We start from the raw sequence: 22750 nt of genomic DNA on the forward strand, positions 1-22750 counted from the left end.
CCTCCTCCCCCATGTCAGAATGTTCCATTGGACCTTCTCAGGGCCAGTATTTTAGAATAAAGATTTATGCTAATGGTGGTCTGGGTGGTTACTGTCTACAACAAAAGATAGGGGGAAACAATCCCTTTCCCTTCAATATACTGCATGAGATAAGAAAGTTTTGATTTAATATCACCCCAGGTCCACAATTTCTTTCCCAAAGAAAGCAAGAAGAATACTTCCTTCCAGAGCAGGCTAAGTCTTGTCTGATTGCAGCAGACCTGCAATCTGACCCCTCAGACCAATTGAACTGATACCATTTTAAACCCATTTGAAGACTTTAAACCCATTTGGCCTCAGAGAGAGGCGAGTGTGCACGTAATATCTGAATATACCTGGGAATAAAAGAGAAGAAAAACCTTGTAGACGAGTCAAAAGCAGTCTTATGGCAAGAAAGGAAAAGTTAGATGAAACAAAGGAAAGGTCTAGCTCAGGAAAAAAAAAAAAGTTAATCCTACATTTTAGGGAACAAAAACACCAAACCTCTGGGATTCCAACTACCTTTCAGCAGCTGATCTAGAGAAAGTGCTTGGGAACGCAAATTCCCTGGACATAATGGTGCATCTAGACAATCTCATTATATTTGGTAACTCTTTGGAAGAACAAGAGAAGAGACTTTAAAGCAGTAGACCAGGGTTTCCCTGCTGGCACAATGGTTAAGAATCCACCTGCCAGTGCAGGGGACAGGGGTTTGAGCCCTGGTCTAGGAAGATCCCACATGCTGCGGAGCAACTAAGCCCGTGCGCCACAACTACTGAGCCTGCGCTCTAGAGTCCCTGCTCTGCAACAAAAGAAGCCACCACAATGAGAAGCCCACGCCCCACAACGAAGAGTAGCCCCCACTCGCTGCAGCTAGAGAAAGCCCACATACAGCAACGAAGACCCAATGCAGCCAAAAATAATTTATTAATAAATAAATAAAAATAAAGCAGTAGACCATCTCAAAAAGGCGAATCTGAAACTTCATGGTACTCGTCAATTGTACTGTATCTACTGTATCCCTGTCAAATATGTGGGGCACCTGTTATCTCAGCCAAAGGCAAACACAAAATCCCTTGGAAGACTTGCTCAAACACTGGCCCTGTCTCATGCACTTTAGAGAACTAGAGACCTTATACCTGGGAGTTATCAGTGGGCTGTTGTTGTTTTTTAAGGATTTGGATTTCCAATTCCTCTCACTATTTTGACTTGAGGCTACACTTTCACTAGGTTACCACCTTGTCTTCTCTCTCCTCTGATGACCCCCAGCAGTCTTGGGCACTGAGAGAGGAGTGGAGTCATTCTATCCTGGTCCCACTGGGAGAAGAAGCCAGCAGGCAAGCATTCTATGCATAAGTGGATTGACTTCTCAGTGTCACTGTACCAACATCTGACCTACATATGACACACTCACATCTGTTTGGAAGGCTTAGGGGCAGTGCAATATAAGATGATTCCAGAGAACAAAAGAACAGGAACAGCTGGTTGCCTTTGCTAGTTGAGGGACTATGGAATTACAGAGCTTTGTACTCCACTTACAAACCAGAATTTTTAGGGAATTCCCTGGTGGTCCAGTAGTTAGGACTCCTTGCTTCCACTGCCATCGGCCCAAGTTCAATCCCTAGTTGGGGAATCAAGATTTTGTAAGACACGTGGTACAGCCAAAAAAAAAAAAAAAAAAAAAAGTACAAACTAGAATCTTTAGCACTGGAGTGGGCTATTAGATATAAATTTACAGAATGAAGAGGTACCATTTCAAGTGTGAGCTCATAATTACTCCCTTATCTTCCTATTCTGTGTAAACTGGATGCTTCCCAGGACTACTGTAAGGTGGTATTCTCAAACTATAATTTCAGCATCTATTTTCAGTCTGGGGTAACCATGGAGATTCATGTGTCCCACCAGCAAGGGCATCAGAACAGTACGGAATACTGGAGGAGAGAGAAAGTGGCGAGTAGACAGGTACCCGACAACCCACGCCTCTGTACCTGGGCACGTATAAAGCCCTAAATCATATCAACCTAACCCTACTGTATCTCAGATGGAGGTTGAGGACTGGTGAAAGTCTGTCTGGAACATCTGAAGCTTCAGATGGGGTGAAGGGAGAACTGAGTCCTAGTTGTGAGGATGAAATGGGAATAAAAGCATTCTTGAAAAAAGTGGCTGTGGGTGCAGCTGGCACCTCCTCAGAAATGCTGCCCATGGGAGGCTGAGGTCTATGCATCTTAACCTTGGACACCTGGGGAACAGAGGCACCCCGAGAGCTCATGTAGAAATGCTTCTTCTCCAGGACAAAGAGAGCTGAGTGTCTTGACTAAAATGTGACTCTGGTGGCCAGTGCATTCATTTGAGCACATTACCCACCACAGTGGGCTATCCAGGATAATTTTAATGAACAAACTCATAGAATTCATACCCATAAAGTTTTTTCATAAAATCAGAGAGTAATATCTGTATACACACTTTTGTTGGTGGATCAATCACTTTACTTCCTACCCTCAAGAAGGCCAAATTCTAGCCTAGACATTATGGGGAAAAATATCTCTGCTTTACTCTATGTGGTCAAGGGGGAAAGACTGAGAGGTGGTTACTAAAGAAATGTCTCATTTGGCAGGGCTTTTTTAAAAAAACGTCTATTCCCTTTTATCCTCAGAAAACCCCCAATCCTGAGAATTTTAATAGAACTTCATCGACAAGGAATGTGAGCCACTCTGCATATAGAAAATAACAATGGAGCCAATGTGTGGGTTGCCACGCCTACAAGGCCACCAGGAATTACCAGCTGCATGACGGACTCACCTTTTTTGATTTCTGAATATGTGCCCTGCTTCCATTAAACAATTTTAGGGTAAGTGACAAGGTGTCAGAGCTGTCAAGCTGGAGCTGACTTGGGGGAATGAACATCTTACCCCTTGGGCAGTTCAGCACATCAATGACATACAGAAAAGACAAGTTACTCATGTGCAGCAACAGGAATGGCAAGCCAGATATTGGTTCCAGAAATGTCACTTGTGCATTCCAGACATATAAACAACTGACTACTGGAAGCTTATCATATGTAGTGGTGGACGGGTTAGGTTCCCTGAGGTGGATGATGTCAGAGACCATGGTCAGGATTATCTTGGTAAGGCATTTTAGTAAGCTCCTGCCCACAGGAAGATGGTAGGGAGAAAACACACCCTGCCCAAGGCACTGACATTAACGTCCAAGACACAACCTGGAGGGATTACTCTAAATAGTGTCAGAAAGTGACCCTGCTCTCCCCACCACCATCTAAAAGAAACAGGGGGCTACAGATAGGAAAAAAAAGGGAGATGATGGGAGATGGAGTGACTCCTTAGATCTAGATAGTGCAGTGGCAACATGGAAGACAGAGGAGTACATTCATCTCCACAGATCTTGATTTAGAAGTGGTAGTGCTTAATACAATCCTACCTTAAGAAACAGGAAACATCTCGAATAAACAACCTAACCTTGCACCTAAAGCAATTAGAGAAAGAAGAACAAAAAAACCCCAAAGTTAGCAGAAGGAAAGAAATCATAAAAATCAGATCAGAAATAAATGAAAAAGAAATGAAGGAAACAATAGCAAAGATCAATAAAACTAAAAGCTGGTTCTTTGAAAGGATAAACAAAATTGATAAACCATTAGCCAGACTCATCAAGAAAAAAAGGGAGAAGACTCAAATCAATAGAATTAGAAATGAAAAAGGAGAAGTAACAACTGACACTGCAGAAATACAAAAGATCATGAGAGATTACTACAAGCAACTCTATGCCAATAAAATGGACAACCTGGAAGAAATGGACAAATTCTTAGAAAGGCACAACCTGCCAAGACTGAATCAGGAAGAAATAGAAAATATGAACAGACCAATCACAAGCACTGAAATTGAAACTGTGATTAAAAATCTTCCAACAAGCAAAAGCCCAGGACCAGATGGCTTCACAGGCGAATTCTATCAAACATTTAGAGAAGAGCTATCACCTATCCTTCTCAAACTCTTCCAAAATATAGCAGAGGGAGGAACACTCCCCAACTCATTCTACGAGGCCACCATCATCCTGATACCAAAACCAGAAAAGGATGTCACAAAGAAAGAAAATTACAGGCCAATATCACTGATGAACATAGATTCAAAAATACTCAACAAAATACTAGCAAACAGAATCCAAGAGCACAGTAAACAGATCATACACCATGATCAAGTGGGGTTTATTCCAGGAATGCAAGGATTCTTCAATATACGCAAATCAATCAACGTGATACACCATATTAACAAATTGAAGGAGAAAAACCATATGATCATCTCAATAGATGCAGAGAAAGCTTTTGACAAAATTCAACACCCATTTATGATAAAAACCCTGCAGAAAGTAGGCATAGAGGGAACTTTCCTCAACATAATAAAGGCCATATATGACAAACCCACAGCCAACATCGTCCTCAATGGTGAAAAACTGAAAGCATTTCCACTAAGATCAGGAACAAGACAAGGTTGCCCACTCTCACCACTCTTATTCAACATAGTTTTGGAAGTCCTAGCCACAGCAATCAGAGAAGAAAAGGAAATAAAAGGAATCCAAATCGGAAAAGAAGAAGTAAAGCTGTCACTCTTTGCAGATGACATGATACTATACATAGAGAATCCTAAAGATGCTACCAGAAAGCTACTAAAGCTAATCAATGAATTTGGTAAAGTAGCAGGATACAAAATTAATGCACAGAAATCTCTGGCATTCCTATACACTAAGGATGAAAAATCTGAAAGTGAAATCAAGAAAACACTCCCATTTACCAATGCAACAAAAAGAATAAAATATCTAGGAATAAACCTACCTAAGGAGACAAAAGATCTGTATGCAGAAAATTATGACACTGATGAAAGAAGTTAAAGATGATACAAATAGATGGAGAGATATACCATGTTCCTGGATTGGAAGAATCAACATTGTGAAAATGACTCTACTACCCAAAGCAATCTACAGATTCAATGCAATCCCTATCAAACTACCACTGGCATTTTTCACAGAACTAGAACAAAAAATTTCACAATTTGTATGGAAACACAAAAGACCTCGAATAGCCAAAGCAATCTTGAGAACGAAAAACGGAGCTGGAGGAATCAGGCGTCCTGACTTCAGACTATACTACAAAGCTACAGTAATCAAGACAGTATGGTACTGGCACAAAAACAGAAATATAGATCAGTGGAACAGGATAGAAAGCCCAGAGATAAACCCACGCACATATGGTCACCTTATCTTTGACAAAGGAGGCAGGAATGTACAGTGGAGAAAGGACAGCCTCTTCAATAAGTGGTGCTGGGAAAACTGGACAGCTACATGTAAAAGTATGAGATTAGATCACTCCCTAACACCATACACAAAAATAAGCTCAAAATGGATTAAAGACCTAAATGTAAGGCCAGAAACTATCAAACTCTTAGAGGAAAATATAGGCAGGACACTCTATGACATAAATCACAGCAAGGTCCTTTTTGACCCACCTCCTAGAGAAATGGAAATTAAAACAAAAGTAAACAAATGGGACCTAATGAAACTTAAAAGCTTTTGCGCAGCAAAGGAAACCATAAAGAAGATCAAAAGACAACCCTCAGAATGGGAGAAAATATTTGCAAATGAAGCAACTGACAAAGGATTAATCTCCAAAATTTATAAGCAGCTCATGCAGCTTAATAACAAAAAAACAAACAACCCAATCCAAAAATGGGCAGAAGACCTAAATAGACATTTCTCCAAAGAAGATATACAGACTGCCAACAAACACATGAAAGAATGCTCAACATCACTAATCATTAGAGAAATGCAAATCAAAACTGCAATGAGATATCATCTCACACCAGTCAGAATGGCCATCATCAAAAAATCTAGAAACAATAAATGCTGGAGAGGGTGTGGAGAAAAGGGAACCCTCTTACACTGTTGGTGGGAATGTGAATTGATACAGCCACTGTGGAGAACAGTATGGAGGTTCCTTAAAAAACTACAAATAGAACTACCATATGACCCAGCAATCCCACTACTGGGCATATACCCTGAGAAAACCATAATTCAAAAAGAGTCATGTACCAAAATGTTCATTGTAGCTCTATTTACAATAGCCCAGAGATGGAAACAACCTAAGTGTCCATCATCGGATGAATGGATAAAGAAGATGTGGCACATATATACAATGGAATATTACTCAGCCATAAAAAGAAACGAAATTGAGCTATTTGTAATGAGGTGGATAGACCTAGAGTCTGTCATACAGAGTGAAGTCAGTCAGAAAGAGAGAGACAAATTCCGTATGCTAACACATATATATAGAATTTAAGGAAAAAAATGTCATTAAAAACCTAGGGGTGAAACAGGAATAAAGACACAGACTTACTAGAGAATGGACTTGAGGCTATGGGGAGGGGGAAGGGTAAACGGTGACAAGCGAGAGAGAGGCATGGACATATATACACTACCAAACGTAAGGTAGACAGCTAGTGGGAAGCAGCCGCATAGCACAGGGAGATCAGCTCGGTGCTTTGTGACCGCCTGGAGGGGTGGGATAGGGAGGGTCGGAGGGAGGGAGAGGCAAGTGGGAAGAGATATGGGAACATATGTATATATATAACTGATTCATTTTGTTGTGAAGCTGAAACTAACATACCATTGTAAAGCAATTATACTCCAATAAAGATGAAAAAAAAAAAAAAAAGAAGTGGTAGTGCTTAGACATGAGAAACAAGGTCAAAAAATGTGCCTAAATTAAGGATCTTGAGATGGGAAGATTATCCTGGATTATCAGAGCAGCCCAATATAATTACAAGAGTCCTTGTAAGAGGGAGGCAGGAGAGTCATAGTGAAAGAAAGAGATAAGACAAGAGAGAGAGAGACTGGGTGTGTGTGAAACTAGAGTCTCTCCTAGAGCCTCCAGAAGGAACGCAGCCCTGTGGATCCATTTCAGACATCTGACCCCCAGAGTTGTAAGATAATAAATGTGGGTTTTTTTGTTTGTTTTTTTGTGTGTGTTGTTTTAAGTCACTAAGTTTGTAGTAATTCACTACAGCAGCAACAGGATAATAACACGTGGCTTGAACGTCAAAATTTGGAATTGTGGCTAACTGCTCCATCTCTTAAGGTGGTGGAGTCTATGAGATCTCTCAATCCCAGCTTCTTTTTGTCAGAGGAACCAACCACAAGATCAGAGGGTTGAAATGGAAACTTTCAGCCCCATCCCTTGACCTCTCAGGTGGGGAAAGGGGCTGGAGACCGAATCCAATCACCAATGACCAATGCTGTAATCACTCGTGCCTACGTAATGAAGCCTGCAGAGTATAGGAGCTCTTTGTACCCAGCCCTATACATTGACCCAGGCAATCCTTCCATTTAGCTGTTCCTGAGTTGCATCCTTTATAATAAATGGATAATAGTTAAATGCCTTCCTAAGTTTTGTGAACTGTTCTAGCAAATTATCAAACCCAAGGAAAGGGTTATGGGAACCCCAGATTTGCAACCAAGTCGGGCAGAGGTTGTAGGTAATACTTCAGATTGGTGTCTGAAGTGGGGGGCGGGGACAGAGGGCAGTCTTGTGGGACTGTGCAATCTGTACTGACTCTGTAAGCAGATAAGGTAGGGGGTGAACCAGGCATGGCTTCCTTGATGTGAGAGAAGCCATTTTTGCCCTAAGCCATTTTGTGATCTAAGCCTGCCTAGGATGCTTGCCCTTGAATAGGTCTCTATAATCAATGATCATAAGGGAATGCAGGAACAAAGGAAATGCAGTCAAGAAACAACAGTTCAGAGATGAGAGTTCTAGTTCCTCCTCAAGGGATATACATAACAATCTGATACATTATCTTTGAGTTCTGAAAGCACTAAGGCCCCCACCCAGGTGGAGGATGGTAACTACACACTGAGACCTCAGATAGGTCAGAACCTAAGGAATGATGATGTTAACCTTTTCTGACCCTTGGGAACTTGGACTCTGTTGACTTTTGCCCCAATTCTGTGCTGAATTCTCCTCTGCTCTAGCCCCTTCCTGAATGTGCACATATCCTTAGCTTAAAACTTCCCCAATTTTGCAGTTCGGGGAGACATTCCTTTTGGAAAATCCCCCGTGTTCTCCTTACTTGCTGCAAGTTATAAATCCTTTCTTCTCCTGTTCTTTGGCTTGTTTGTGTCTCTTGGCTGGAAACCCACCAAGAGGCAAACCCAGTTTTCAGGTGAAAACTCCAGGTAGTATCAGAACTGAACTAAATTGTAGGACACTCAGTTGGTGCCTGCAAAGAACTGGAGAACTGCTTGGTATGGAGAACACACACACACATTTGGTGGCCAGAAGGGTTCTGTGGGTAGTGTATAGAGGAAACAGAATTTTCCATTAGTTGTGAGTTTTTCTTTCAAATCCATTCTGCTGTGATGAGATATTCCACTTTAAATTTTCTACTTTTTCTGACCATCGCTTTCCTGCAAGTTGGGAATATCATGATGTCTGGAAATGTCAACATACATCCTGTTCTTTCAGCACAGCGATAGTGTCACTGCATAATAAACACAATGTTTTGCCATCTAATTCAATAACAAAATAATCCATACTCTACTGTGCTTTAAAAGTATGACATATAAAATCCACTTTTCTTATTTTGACTGGATATGAACTGGTAATAAAAAATAAAATATCGCAGTAGGGCAGTACACACGAAATGCTGTGGAGTTATAACCGCATCACCAAGATCTGTGTGCTGAGCACAGTATGAAGCACTGTGACATAAAATCTCTGTCACAACCACTCAGCTCTGCAGTTGAAGCATGAAAGCCACAGATAATACATAAACAAACATGGCTGTGCACCAGCAAAACACTGAAATGTGAACTTCACGTAATTTTTATGTGTCACAAAATATTATCTTTTCATTCTTTTTCAATCATATAAGAATGTAAAAACTACTGTTGGCTTTCAGGCTGTACAAAAAAGGGCCATGAGCTAGATTTGTGGCCCATTGGTCCTCAATTTAAGGATGCCTGATTTAAACCACCATATGACTATAAAACTGTGCAGCATAGGCTGAAATACATTCAATTCTCATTATTCACGGTAGTTTTGTTCTATAAAGCCACCCATCACTCCTAGAGGAAATTCAGAGTTAGGCTCCTTCAAGCCTTTGGTCACAACAACCAATTTCATCAACCAATCAAGACATAATCACGTCCTATGTGTGTTTCTGTTTAAAGACATCTTATTTAATATATATTGTTGATTCATTAACACTGAACTCATGGCCAGTAGCACTGTAAATCACACTGGAAAAAGGCTTACCTAACACATATTTTCTCTGTGAGGACATCACAGTCTTCTTGTACTTAGTGCTCGGGGGCCATCTTAAACAGAGAAATCATCACCAAAAAGTGTAAAAATGAGAAAAACATGGCACTAAATAGACCACAAGAAGGACACGTTTACAGTATGAGAGCTGAAACAAAACGCAGTGTCACTTGATTTGACTGCTGCTGGGAATGTGTGCACTGGTCTCAAATTTTTTGCTGCTCTGAGCATGCAGCCACATGTCTGCTAGTAACAGCAAAAATATCACAAGCGGGCTTCCCTGGTGGTGCAGTGGTTGGGAGTCCGCCTGCCGATGCAGGGGGCACGGGTTCGTGCCCCGGTCCGGGAGGATCCCGCACGCCGCGGAGCGGCTGGGCCCGTGAGCCATGGCCGCTGAGCCTGCGCGTCCGGAGCCTGTGCCCCGCAACGGGAGAGGCCACAGCGGTGAGAGGCCCGCGTACGGCAAAAAAAAAAAAATATCATGAGCATTTTACAAATAAATTTTAGTGAGTAGGTGAATTCACAAATATGAAACTGTGAATGAGGATTGACTGTATTTTAAAGTAAAGTAACACATTGTGATGTAGATACGTGAGAGTTAAAGGAAGAAAATATTTCATTTTAAAATCTCTACTTGGTTGTGACTGTAATTTTAAATGGGAATTTCTGGTTTTCACTTGCATCCCCAAATGGAACATCTGTATTTGAAAACTCATATAAGCACAACTGAAGCTTCTATAAGGAAACCACAAAAGGAGAGTTTCCTACCTATAGCAACACATGGGACACATTATGAATAACATGGAATAAGCAGCTGTTAATTCTCAGATACAGAATTCATATTTTTAATACTCCTTACCCTCAGAAGCATCCATCACTCACAGAAAAGCCAGGAAGTTTGAGGTTATAATTAGAAGAAATTCCTCAAATTATCAATTGTACTACCGTTGGAACATGCAGAAATGCAGCTGCAATGAAAGGGATATAGTTAGGTATATTTCATAGTCCAGTTTTAAGTTTTCCCGGAGAGCTACAATTTAGCCAGAAAACAAAAACCAAAGCTAAATTAAATACAATGCTGCCTTCTCAACTAAGGAAAAACAAATATAACTGCCACATCAGGGACACAAAGGAAGAGGAGCATGACCGTAAAATTTTCTCAAAATAGAAAAGATAGAAATGGGGCATTTTCCCCAGAGGTTTCTTTTTCAAGAAATTCTTGGCCCTCTGGAGTCTAGCAGGAACTTTCAAGGACAGAAATTTCTTTTTTGTTGCCTTAGACAGAAAAACTCATTAACAGTGGCTGCTTTTTTAAAAAAAATTATTTATTTATTTTTGGCTGCACTGGATCTTCGTTGCTGCGCACAGGCTTTCGCTAGCTGCGTTGAGCGTGCACAGGCTGTTCGTTGCGGTGCACAGGCTTCTCATTGCGGTGGCTTCTCTTGTTGTGGAGCACAGGCTCTAGGCACACGGGCTTCAGTAGCTGTGGCTCGCGGGCCCTAAGTTGTGGCGCACAGGCTTAGTTGCTCCGCAGCATGTGGGATCTTCCCGGACCAGGGCTCAAACCCGTGTCCCCTGCACTGGCAGGCGGATTCTTAACCACTGCGCCACCAGGGAAGCCGCGCTGCTTTCTTAAAGCATTTATTTTGATTTTAAGGTCTTTCCATCAAGGTTTTTGTTCTCAAACACCCGGAAGTCCTCATTTTACAGAAGAAAATCAGCAGTGTAGGCCTAGGCAATTAAAGGTAAGACTATCTTGCAAAACTTACGTAAAAACTGGGCAGTCAAGAAGGTAGTCAGTGAGAATACAAGGGAACAGGGTTCTCTTGTTACATATTCCTTTGGGACAGTTGTGTCGGATCTCTCTCATGTTCAAGTTACAGCAAAGCAAAAGTTACTGCTCTAAGAACTAGGCAAGGCTTCTGTGTAAAAGTGCTGTCTTGGTTTAATCTCTTCTGCTGCCATTCCTCAGCTGGTATTTTTTTTTCTTTTTTTTGTGGTAACTGCCAGGCCTTGTGGTTCCTATGGACAGGAATCAACCAGGATCAAAGTGCTTTTATGTACAGCTCTGTCAACAGAAAAATTCATCAACAGTTTAAGGAAAAAAATGCAAAAATTTCAAGGCAATTTGAGGATTATACTCTGAGAGGTAGACTTTCAGAAAGCTCTGGGGACCGTTCTGCCAATTAGGGGTCAAAGCACAGTTATGTACGTTTTTGAGACAAAGGGTTTATGTCATACGGCATATTATTAACAGTTTACACAATCCAGACCTACAGGTACAAAGCAAACAGTGGGTCATGAGTCATCATGGTCCCTTACAAGAAGGAAGGTTATCTCCTAAGAGTCAGTGTCCCTTAATGAGATTAAGGAACGTCATCTCCTAAAGAGCTCTGGTTAATGCAGATGCACAATACCTGCTAAAGGGGAGGGAGGAGGCCCAAAGGGACAAAGAAAAAATTTATGTTTAAACTTTTCTCATCTTGCCGTAAAACATGAATTTTATTTCATCAGTTCTTAACTGAGATTGTGGAAGGTCTTAGGTGAAACAGATATGAAGGCTAGGCTTTCTGAGTATACTGGTGGAGAACTGTGGGGAGGACCCTCTTTTGTAGGACCTCAGGGGCAATCCCTAAATCTATCTCTTAAAAGAAAAATTTGAAAGAGATATATCTTATAATATCAAATACATTCAATAGCATCTTCCTCCTGGTGCATAAGCAGCATAAAGATTTTGTTAACAGCATCCACAGAAAACAAATATACCAGTAAACATCATTATATATTTTACCTGACAATAAGAGTTCCAAAACAGCAATGCAATATTAACAAGAGCAACACAATTACCAAATAAAGTTCAAAGTTTTCTAATAGTCCCTTTTACTTTGAAACTGTATTCCACAAACGACTATAGTCAAGTTAATATGTTCAAGAGTCACAGAATCATTCCCTATCTGTGGCTATGTTAGTCCTTATCTAATGAAGTCTGTTTCAGCTGTTTGTTGGGATTCTAGCTGCTGACAGTTTGAAGCTCTTAATGGTTGTGGCTTTGGGGCTAGGAAGACAGAAGGGTCTACTGTACTTTGAGATGACAGGAAAGACTCAAACAGCTCTGTCTCCAGAATTCTGCACAACAAGCTTACTTCACAATTATGTGATCTACCTATATTCTCTAATGACTGAATACACAATGTTCATATGCATGCTCTCTGGCTGAATGAGATGATTCTTCACCTACTATTTAATTTCTAGTAATAGTGTAACTAATGTAACTTCATGTATTCAGTCATTATTTTTAAAACTTGCTAAATACTATCCTGATCTTTTGAGCTTTTAAAATTTACTTTGATCCTTTTTTCTAAGCTATGAAATTATGAATTTTGTAATATTAAGATCCTCAGACCAATTTAATGTTATGCATTATCATACCAAGGTGTACAGGTCTAAAGGAGTCTCCCAATTAGCATAACCTTGACCCTAGTACCAGTTTTTCACTTTCTTAAAGGATTATCAGAGATATTGGGTTCCTTCATATTCTATATGATTAGCTTAAGATTTTCTACTTTGGGCTCTAGCAGTACTTAGTTCTATGCTCTGTATTCTAGACTCCTTAAATTACAGAGAAAGGAAATGTACAATTTTTGTATTCCTTCAGAGCAAGGTTGAGAAGCAACACTACCTACCCTATTAGGTACTTTCTTACATGCGTGGACTACTCCACTGCATGTATCTCAAGTCCTTTTCATTTTAAAATCACACATTAACTCATCATCAATGTATGTTCCATTAGAATAATACTTATTAACCAGGAATTACCAGAAGGGGGGTCAATAAAGGCCTCCATGTTGTGAGTTCCAGGACTTTTCTGAAGAGAAAACCATGGCTTTATTAAATGATCAACCGGGTCTATGATCCTCCACACCCCCAAAATTTTAAAAATCACTTCACTGGATTCTTTTATTTTATAAAACTTCTCTAGTCCTGTTTTCCAAAGTTCTAGCACCTCTCGCAAGTTGTAATTTTATAAACAGGGCCCGACACTTTGATCCCACTTTTATATAACTGAACATACTACGTTTTTAGCACTTAAAAGATTTTAAGTACTATCAAATATATCTGGATTATATCTTAATCCACAGTACTTCACAGAGCTCATGATTTTAAAAAGCAAATTAAACCATATCTGAATTTCTAAATCTTCTAAATACATTAACAGTGAAACTTGTAATTGTTTCAAAATTACTGGAAAGTATGTCATTTTCTTGAAATGAACTTGGCGTAAAAGGCAGCAAAGAGGTCTTTATAAGGAGTGTCTGAATCTGACTTGGTCAACGGTATTCGACAAAGTTGGCGAAATCTAGGAGAACGCAGCAGCAAGTTCTGTGAAAGGCCCATGAGGCTGGAGCATAACCAGTAGAGAACAATCGACTGTAAAGAGAAGAAAGGACATGAAAGTTAGCATCTCTCCCTTCTCCAAGGACACCAAGGTCTAGAAATAGGTAGGCAATAAAAAAAAAAATTACAATCTCTGTAAATATAAGTACACCAGGACTGACCGAGACTTTCAGTAGCTATTAGATACCTGTGACAGATCAGATAGGTAGGTAAGAAAGTTGAAAGGAAGACTCAAAAGCAAAAAGAAACAAAAAGGAGAGGTATTCATGACAGAAAGTGGATGACAGAGAACAGCTCCCAAGCAGAAGTCCAAGAGAGATCTCACCTCCATCTCTGGCAGTTAAGCATACTTTTTCCCCACCAAGAGTCTTGACAGGCTGCTACATTGAAGGTACGCTACTGGGGGCACAGCCATTTATCATGGCAAACTTAGCCCCCCTAGACCTATATACAGTCACCTATCTTCCAAATTTTTCCCACCAACCAGTTTCTAAGTGTAGTCAGGACTGCATTATCTTTGCCTTTTCCTGAGACAAAGAGTCTCAGCATTATCTTCAACTTTCTTTTTTACTACCATTCAGACTTACTATTTAGGTCAAAGACTAAGTTCTGCGGCCTCTCAAAACATTCCCATACATACATACATACATCTTTCCCAAACCTTTCTTTGGCATCAGAAGGTAATCAGTCCCCAGAGGCAAGACCACGTGGTGGCTGAATCCAGGTCCTGGAGTCAAACTGCCTGAGTTTGAAATCTATTTATCTAACTTTGGGTACATTATTTTTCTTGTTTCAGTTTTCTCTTCTATAAAATGGGGACAGAACTGTACCCACCTCAAAGAGAGGCTGTGAGGAATAAATGAGAAAATTTAGGTAGAGTGGTAAGCACAGTAATGTCGCCCATATTAAGCACTTGCATTTGTTCCAGAGCAAGTTTTTAAGGGCAGTAAGCAATACATCCTTAAAGGCAGGTTAGCACAGTAGTTAAGAGTAAGAGCCAAACTGCCTGGATGTGTGTTAGACTCTGCCACTTAAAAGATGAGTAACCTTGATGAGTTACTTAACCTCTCTGTGCCTCAGTTTTCTCAGCAGTAAAGTAGAGATTATAATAGCTCCTACTTCAGTGCACTGTTGGGAGAAATATGTATACTAATATATGTAAATGATTTTAAAAAGGGCCTGGTACAATGTTAATGTTGAATAAATATTAACTACCATCATCATCAAACTTATCCATGAAGCGAACAGTATCCTGAGCCTCAACTACGTCAAACTAAAAACTGCCTACTAAGTATCATTCTTCTTCCTTAGTAAGAAAAATACTAATTTTCAGCAGGGTATACTGCCATCTAAAAAAAAGAAAAAGAAGACTATCCTTCCCAACCTCTTCTGCAGTTAGGTACAGTCACATATTTAAGATGGAAGCTCAGTGTTTGGTGGGGCACCTGGCCAGGGTCCTGAAAGGGGCTGACTGTGCTTGAGGAACCTTTTTACTATTCTCGCAAGGTAACAAGCTCCAGTGGCCATCGTGACTATCCTGCGGCCTTCAAGACCATTACAGGCTGTGGATGATGCAGCACTGAGACAGAAGCAGGCTGCCTTTCTCAAGTCTTCACAGGGATGCTCCATCAGCTCTACACTGAATTACCTAATTCAGAATTTCCTGTATTTGAGAGAATGGATTTTTGAGTACTTAAGACACTGTTATTCAGGGCTTCCCTGGTGGCGCAGTGGTTAAGAATCTACCTGCCAGTGCAGGGCACCTGGGTTCGAACCCTGGTCCGGGAAGATCCCACATGCTGGGAAGCAACTAAGCCCGCGAGCCACAACTACTGAGCCCGCACGCCTACAGCCCATGCTCCACAACAAGAGAAGCCACTGCAGTCACAATGAGAAGTCTGCACATCGCAACGAAGAGTAGCCCCCGCTCGCTGCAACTAGAGAAAGCCCGCCCACAGAAACAAAGACCCAACACAGACAAAAATAAATAAGATAAAATAAATAAGTAAAAAAAAAAAAAAAAGCTTAAAAAAAAGACACTGTTTTTCAGATCTGTTACTCACTTTGAATCCAACCTCTCACTACAACTTTACTGCTCCTATTTCACTTGATCTGGGGGTTTCCTCAGTTATAACAGGTATTATTTCTCCTTAGAAATGTAGTGAGTTTGTATTGTTCTGTTTTTACAGAGTATTTTATAATAATATTATTATTACATGAAAAGTACTATAATAGACACTTGTCATTTCATTAATTCTCACAGACATTATGGTGTCTATTTTAGAAACAAGGAAACTTATTTTACACAGGATTAATGATGGTACTATGTCTAAGTGACAGCTTAAAAACATTTAACATTTAATTGAGCCCATGGACACCGCCAAGTAAGCGTCATTGAAGTCTCCCCCATCTACTGCCATCATGTGTAAGTCGGGGTCTCCCAAAGAGCCCGAACATCTGCAGAAGCTCTTCATCGGAGGTTTGAGCTTTGAGCTTTGAAACAACCGATTAGAGTCTGGGGAGCCATTTTCAACAAAGGGGAACGCTCACAGACTGTGTGGTAACGAGGGATCCAAACACCAAGCGCTCCAGAGGCTTCGGGTTTGTCACGTATGCCACTGTGGAGGAGGCGGATGCAGCCATGAAGGCAAGGCCACACAAGGTGGATGGGAGAGTTGGGGAACCAAAGAGGGCCGTCTCAAGAGAAGATTCTCAAAGACCTGGTGCCCACTTAACTGTGAAAAAGATTTTTGTTGGTGGCATTAAAGAAGACACTGAAGAACATCACCTAAGAGATTATTCTGAACAGTATGGGAAAACTGAAGTGATTGAAACCATGACTAACTAAGGCAGCAGCAACAAGAGAGACTTTACTTTTCATAACCTTTGGTGACCATGACCCCACAGACAAGACTGTCATTCAGAAACACCACACTGTGAATGGCCACAACTGTGAAGTAAGGAAAGCCCTATCTCAGCAAGAGATGGCTAGTGCTTCATCCAGCCAAAGAGGTCGAAGTGGTTCTGGAAACTTTGGTGGTGGTCGTGGCGGTGGTTTTGGTGGGAATGACAACTTTGGTGGTGGAGGAAACTTCAGTGGTCGAGATGCCTTTGGTGGCAGCCATGGTGGTGGTGGCTATGGTGGCAGTGGGGATGGCTATAATGGATTTGGTAATGACGGAAGCAATTTCAGAGGTGGCAGAAGCTACAATGATTTTGGCATTTACAACAGTCAATCTTCAAATTCTGGACTGATGAAAGGAGGAAACTTTGGAGGCAAAAGTTCTCGCCTCTATGGTGGTGGAGGCCAATACTTCGTCAAACGATAAAACCAAGGTGGCTGTGGTGGTTCCAGCAGCAGCAGGAGCTATGGCAGTGGCAGAAGGTTTTGATTACTGCCAGGAAACAAAGCTTAGCAGGAGAGGAGAGCCAGAGAAGTGACAGGGAAGCTACAGGGTACAACAGATTTGTGAACTCAGCCAAGCACAGTGGTGGCAGGGCCTAGATGCTACAAAGAAGACATGTTTTAGACAATACTCCTGTGTATGGGCCAAAAAACTCGAGGACTGTATTTGTGACTAAGTGTATAACAGGTTATTTCAGTTTCTGTTCTGTGGAAAGTGTAAAGCATTCCAACAAAGGTTTTCACTGTGACTTTTTTTTTTTTTTGCACCCATGCTATTGACTGCTAAATGTAACAGTCTGATCATGATGCAGAATAAATATGTCTTAAAAAAAACAAACATTTAATTCACATTTTTTACGATAAAAACATACTATTTCAGATTCCTAAGACAAGTCCTATAAAGTACTTTTATATAAATGATATAACTCTAACTACCAGCAACAAATGACTACTACTTTACGGTCTATGTGTTGGCTCAGAGCTAAGACAGCTCTATACCTGACATAGCTTTACCCATCTTAGCACTAAAGTATCCATGGAAGCAAAAGGCTAAAAATATGAAATAACTGCAAATATAACATTTCTTTTTCTATTTCTATAAAAGTTTAATTACATATAAATAGGGACAAGTATATGTATCTCATAAAACTGTTATGAGATTAAACAATATTACATATGAACCCATACAAACCTAGCACAAAGTTTTGTTTCTTTTTTCAGTGCTAAAACTCCTTGGACCAGTCTATGAAGACAGAAGGAATTCAATATATCAGTTAATCAAACAGAGCAAATACTATGTTCATAGTACTGCATCAGGTACTTAGCAAGATTAAAAAAAAAAAAGAAAAAAAAAAGAGGAAAAGGAGTTTGGTTTAATAGGAGGGTTAAGACACATTCACGTAAAGGAAGATTAACCAATCCCCCAAGAAATATTCAGATGTCACTTGGTGATAGAGACAGTAGATTCGTTACTACAGAAACCTAGAAACCAGTAAGGGATTGAGTAGTCAGAGGAAGCTCAATAGAAGAGGCAGAATCTCAGCCAGTCTAAGCTAGAAACAGAAGATTTATATTTAGCACATGCTTCACGCAATACTGGTGCTTACTCACTGAAGGTACTGTCGCTGCAATTGGAATCATCAACACCGATAATGCACGAACAAAGTACGTTATATATGTCTGGAAACGAGACATTCCAACTTTTTGCAGAGCAAAAATCTGAAGGGGTAGAATATATAACATATGCTGATTATTGAAATGCACATTAAATGAGACAAGCTTTAAAATACAAACTGATTTTTGATTGGCCTCTACCTATATTTTAAGAAAAGCAATAAAAATTTAAAATAAAACTGATAAATTTATGTAAAATTCTTAAATGGAACTTTAAATAACAGCAATAAAGAGATTCATCTAAACAGTATCACAGCATAATTTTTACAAGTCAATGTTTTTTAAAGATTGTCTGTAAAACTGAAGTCCCTTCAAGATAAGTATTATGTATGAATCACTGTCCTTGTTTTTTAACATCTAAACACAGGACCTGGCATAAAGAAGGAACTTAACAGGTATCTCAAAGGTTTGTGACCTGGCTACGTGGAGTACAGAAAAGAACCAAGGCTAGGAAAGGCAGTTATGGTTTATGAATTACTTATTTAAGAGGCAGCATAACTTAATGATTACGAGCACAGATTCTACACTCAAACTACCTAGATTCACAAGGCAGCCCTGCATTCAGTGGTTATGTGACCTTGCACAAGTTACTCAACCTTTCTGTGCCTTACCTTCTGCACCTTAAAATGGGGATAATAGTAGCACTGACATCACACGATTATTTTAAGAATTAAATGAGTTAATTCATGTACATTGCTTACAATAGTGCCTGGCACATGGTGAATGTTAAGTAAGAACAGGCTTTTATTAAACTTATGCATGCTGGGTCTTTAGATGGAATAAAAGAAAGACTAGAGGACTGACATTATTCACTGTGACCCTGTGTTATCGATTCTTTCTTTCTAAGAAATATTCACTAATTACCAACCATGTTAACAGCACTGTGGTAGATGCTCTTAGGCTAACACACTTAGACTACACATAGTCTTTCCTCAGGAAAACTTCACGCAAGACCTCAGAGTATCATCCTCACTTTTCTCGTCTGAAAAAATAAGGGGTGTATTAGATTTCCCAAACAGAGAGCTGTGGATATGAGGTCTGTGAAATCTCAACTGAGTTAGGTCTTTTCTAAGGTTTCTTCTAGCTCAAAGAGTCTATGTTCTTATGGACAATTCTTTATGGAATAGGGGTCATATTTTATATGTATGTTTCTCCATTCCATCTTATAAAGAAGTTCTATGGCTTTTCTAAGGTTGTGTAACTTAAAAATGGCAGTCAGGTACTGACCACCTACAAATTGACATATTAAACATATACACAACACATCAATATATTGTGGGAAGAAAACCAGATTCATTAGGCATTTTAATTGTTGTCTTTACCAAAAAGCAAATCACAAAACTGTCTGTATTAGAATCATATAATTTTAAAGCTAAAAGACATTTTGGAAATGTTCAAATTCAGCTCTCTTAATTATGAGCATTCTGATCCCCAGAGGTGCTAAGGAACTGGCCTAAGACAATTTATCAACAGCTGATCAGCGACCAAAACTAAGGAGTCTCAATTTTAGCTCAGAGCTATCACCACCAACTCAAATACAATTTACATTTGAGGTCAGAACAGCAACAAAACCCCCAATGATTTAAATGGCAAGCAAATCTCATTTAAAACCACTGACCTCCACTATTAATAAGTTGATGACACCAATGGAGACAGGCAGAATCCAAGTGGAATCCAGGGCAGTGAGGTCAGGAAACCATAGGACCCCACCAGTAGCTAACTGCTCCTGAACAGAAAAACCTGCCAAAACATTTTTATAAGTAAAACAAAAGAATTTCTAAAATAGCAGAGGGAAGTAATTGCAATAAGGTGTTCCTCACACTAAAGATTTGCACTTTTTATTCAGGTTATTTTCACTCCACAACATAAGTTAGTTCTTCCTGTACTGAGAAAGAGGCAAGAAGCTTTCTGTAGTAAATAGATGTAGAGACAATAAAGATATGTAGCAGTAATCTTTTCAGACTTAAATTTAAAAAATTTAAAAAATTAGACTTTCTTTCAAGTCTATTTAGATTACTTTCTGGTTAGAAATGCCTTTAAATGAAAGTAAAAAACAAGCCCTTTACTTTATAACCTTTCTTAATTAATGTTTACACTTATAACTGTGAAAGCTTTTCTGGCTTCTTAAATTTATTAATAGAAAAAATTCTTGGCCAGGAAACCGTATTATGGAATTATAACCATGACCTCCAAGAAGCAGTACTAGTGACGTCCTTCCTAGATTGATTTGTTTTCTCAACACAGCTAGTTTGCTTTACACTTAATATTTTAAATTCTATACCCTTGTAAGGGAGATGATAAAAGTGTATTCTAGTTATGAGAAGTATGGATGTTTTTTATTTTTTGCTTGGTTTTTTCTTTTTTTTAAGAGTACAAAGACAGGGCTTCCCTGGTGGCGCAGTGGTTGAGAGTCTGCCTGCCGATGCAGGGGACGCGGGTTCGTGCCCTGGTCCGGGAAGATCTCACATGCCACAGAGCAGCTGGGCCCGTGAGCCATGGCCACTGAGCCTGCGCGTCCGGAGCCTGTGCTCCGCAACGGGAGAGGCCCCAACAGTGAGAGGCCCGTGTACCGCAAAAAAAAAAAAAGAAGAGTACAAAGACAACGTTAGAAAACTTATTTGGGGGAAACAGACTTCAATAATAACTACCTTCTGAATGTGTTGCCCCTGTGCTAAAATTCCGGAGAGCAACAGACACGAATATCCACATTGGAAGCTGAATCCAGACCAACACAGTGGCTTTGAAAGGGTGGCAGTTATCCCGAACATACAGCTCTGAAACAAGCCTCCGCATAGTCTTTAGATAAGTGAGCCTAGTTTGAGGGAAGAGGGAAAAAGGGAAAGGAGAAAATGTCATTTGACTACTAGCAGTGTTTCATCCCCACAGCACAAACACACCCGTGCTGTGGTTACTGGCTAAAGGATTTATGCAGGATTTTTGGTTGTTGTAAGCTATACCACGGGGCTGCCTAAACAAAAGGCAAATAAAGCCTTTTATTCAAAGTTCTTTAGCAATGTACGCAAATTACATTAACAATTTGATAAATCTGACACTGTCAGACTACAGTCTTTGATTCTGGTGATCTCTGGCAAACTAGGCTTTGAGGAGGGAAATTTCACTACTAACATGGTATGACCACAATTTAAATCACAAACACTAGAGGTGAAAGCCCATTTTACTCATATCTCTCCACTCCAGCCAAGCTCAATCACTTGATCCCCGAATATACCTTGCAATGTGGTTCTGTACTGTGTATGCTCTTGGCCCGTCAAAATGGTCTTCACTCTTCAATCAACTCTTTCATAAAGGTTTTCCTACTCTGTTTCTCTATTAACCATATTAGTTATTTCTGTTAAGTCCCACTTTCTATACTATGGTATTGGGTCTTCATCTTTAAATCTCTCACAGCATGTTTTGTACAAGGTTGGTTTTCAATAGGTTTGCTGAATTTAATCTAATTATAATGTACCGAATTAAGACAGTATACAGAGACATTGCAGGCTCTTTGTAATTCAGCCTCTGCCTGCTTTTCCAACTTTATTTCCTGTTACTCTTCTTTAGAAGAGTTACTCTCTTTACTTTACTCTTCTGTATATTCTGGCCCCTTGAATGACTGGGGTCATCCAACAAATCAGACTTCCACATCAGCATGCCTTTGAAAGTTATTATATCATCTGTGTGGACTGCCCAGTTTCCTGGCTGTTCACCTGACAACTTCCCTGTCACGCTTCAAAACCCAGCTCCATTGAAAATGCAGGAAACCTCAGATATGTCTTCCTAGAAAGCCACTCATCTGTCTAAGGATGTGTCTGGACAATCATCCTGCCAGTGCTGCATAAGCAAGGTGCCACAGTCTTGTCTAGGCTGCATTTATAACCCAGGTGAGCAGCTACTAATTTGTTCTTCTGGCCTAGAGCTGTAGTCCTCAGATTTCCCTGATGAGTAAAACTTCAAAACTATAGGTTTACCAACTTCCTATTTTAGCAAATAAAGACGTTAAGCTGTAAAAATGATTTTTTTAAAATGTCAGGTCTTTTTAGCTCTATATAAAGAGGGACACAATTTCATACCAAAGATAGTTGGCAAATTTACACCTATATAGATAAAAATATATGGAAAGCTATATATATATATATATATATATATTACATATTCATACTAAAAAAACCTTATTTTTCTCATTGCTGTGAACTGGTGAACACTTTGTTACAGTCAAGTAAGGATCAGAATTTGGGAAATTGACTAAGCAGAACTAGCTTAGGCTGATAGAAGGAGGTGGACTTAGAAGTTCCTAGTGGATGACTGTAGGCATAGAACTGTGCCATGGTCGAGCACCCTTGGGCAAGGGCTTTCTAAGAACCCAGGCAGACAACTACATAGGGTAACCAGAGCAGAATGACAACACCTTGCCTATCCAGTTGCTTTTACCATGTCAT

General features: G+C 40.0%; 1 protein-coding gene across 6 annotated transcripts in view; it reads right to left on the reverse strand.

The window, feature by feature from the left end:
• Window positions 1-22750, reverse strand: part of COX18 (cytochrome c oxidase assembly factor COX18) — a 95141-nt gene that overhangs the window by 70751 nt on the left and 1640 nt on the right. For 3 of the 6 annotated variants that reach the window (XM_019932693.3, XM_073805324.1, XM_073805325.1), the window contains exons 3-6: window positions 20963-21126; window positions 19933-20054; window positions 18252-18359; window positions 10645-13768 (exon numbers count right to left, since the gene is read on the reverse strand). In XM_019932693.3, the coding sequence (XP_019788252.1) occupies window positions 13595-13768; window positions 18252-18359; window positions 19933-20054; window positions 20963-21126 (568 nt within the window). In that variant the 3' untranslated portion in view covers window positions 10645-13594. The other 3 variants (XR_012332029.1, XR_012332028.1, XM_073805323.1) reach the window with 2 other exon arrangements.

The sequence above is a fragment of the Tursiops truncatus genome, chromosome 5, assembly GCF_011762595.2.
Source record: "Tursiops truncatus isolate mTurTru1 chromosome 5, mTurTru1.mat.Y, whole genome shotgun sequence".
NCBI lineage: Eukaryota > Metazoa > Chordata > Mammalia > Artiodactyla > Delphinidae > Tursiops > Tursiops truncatus.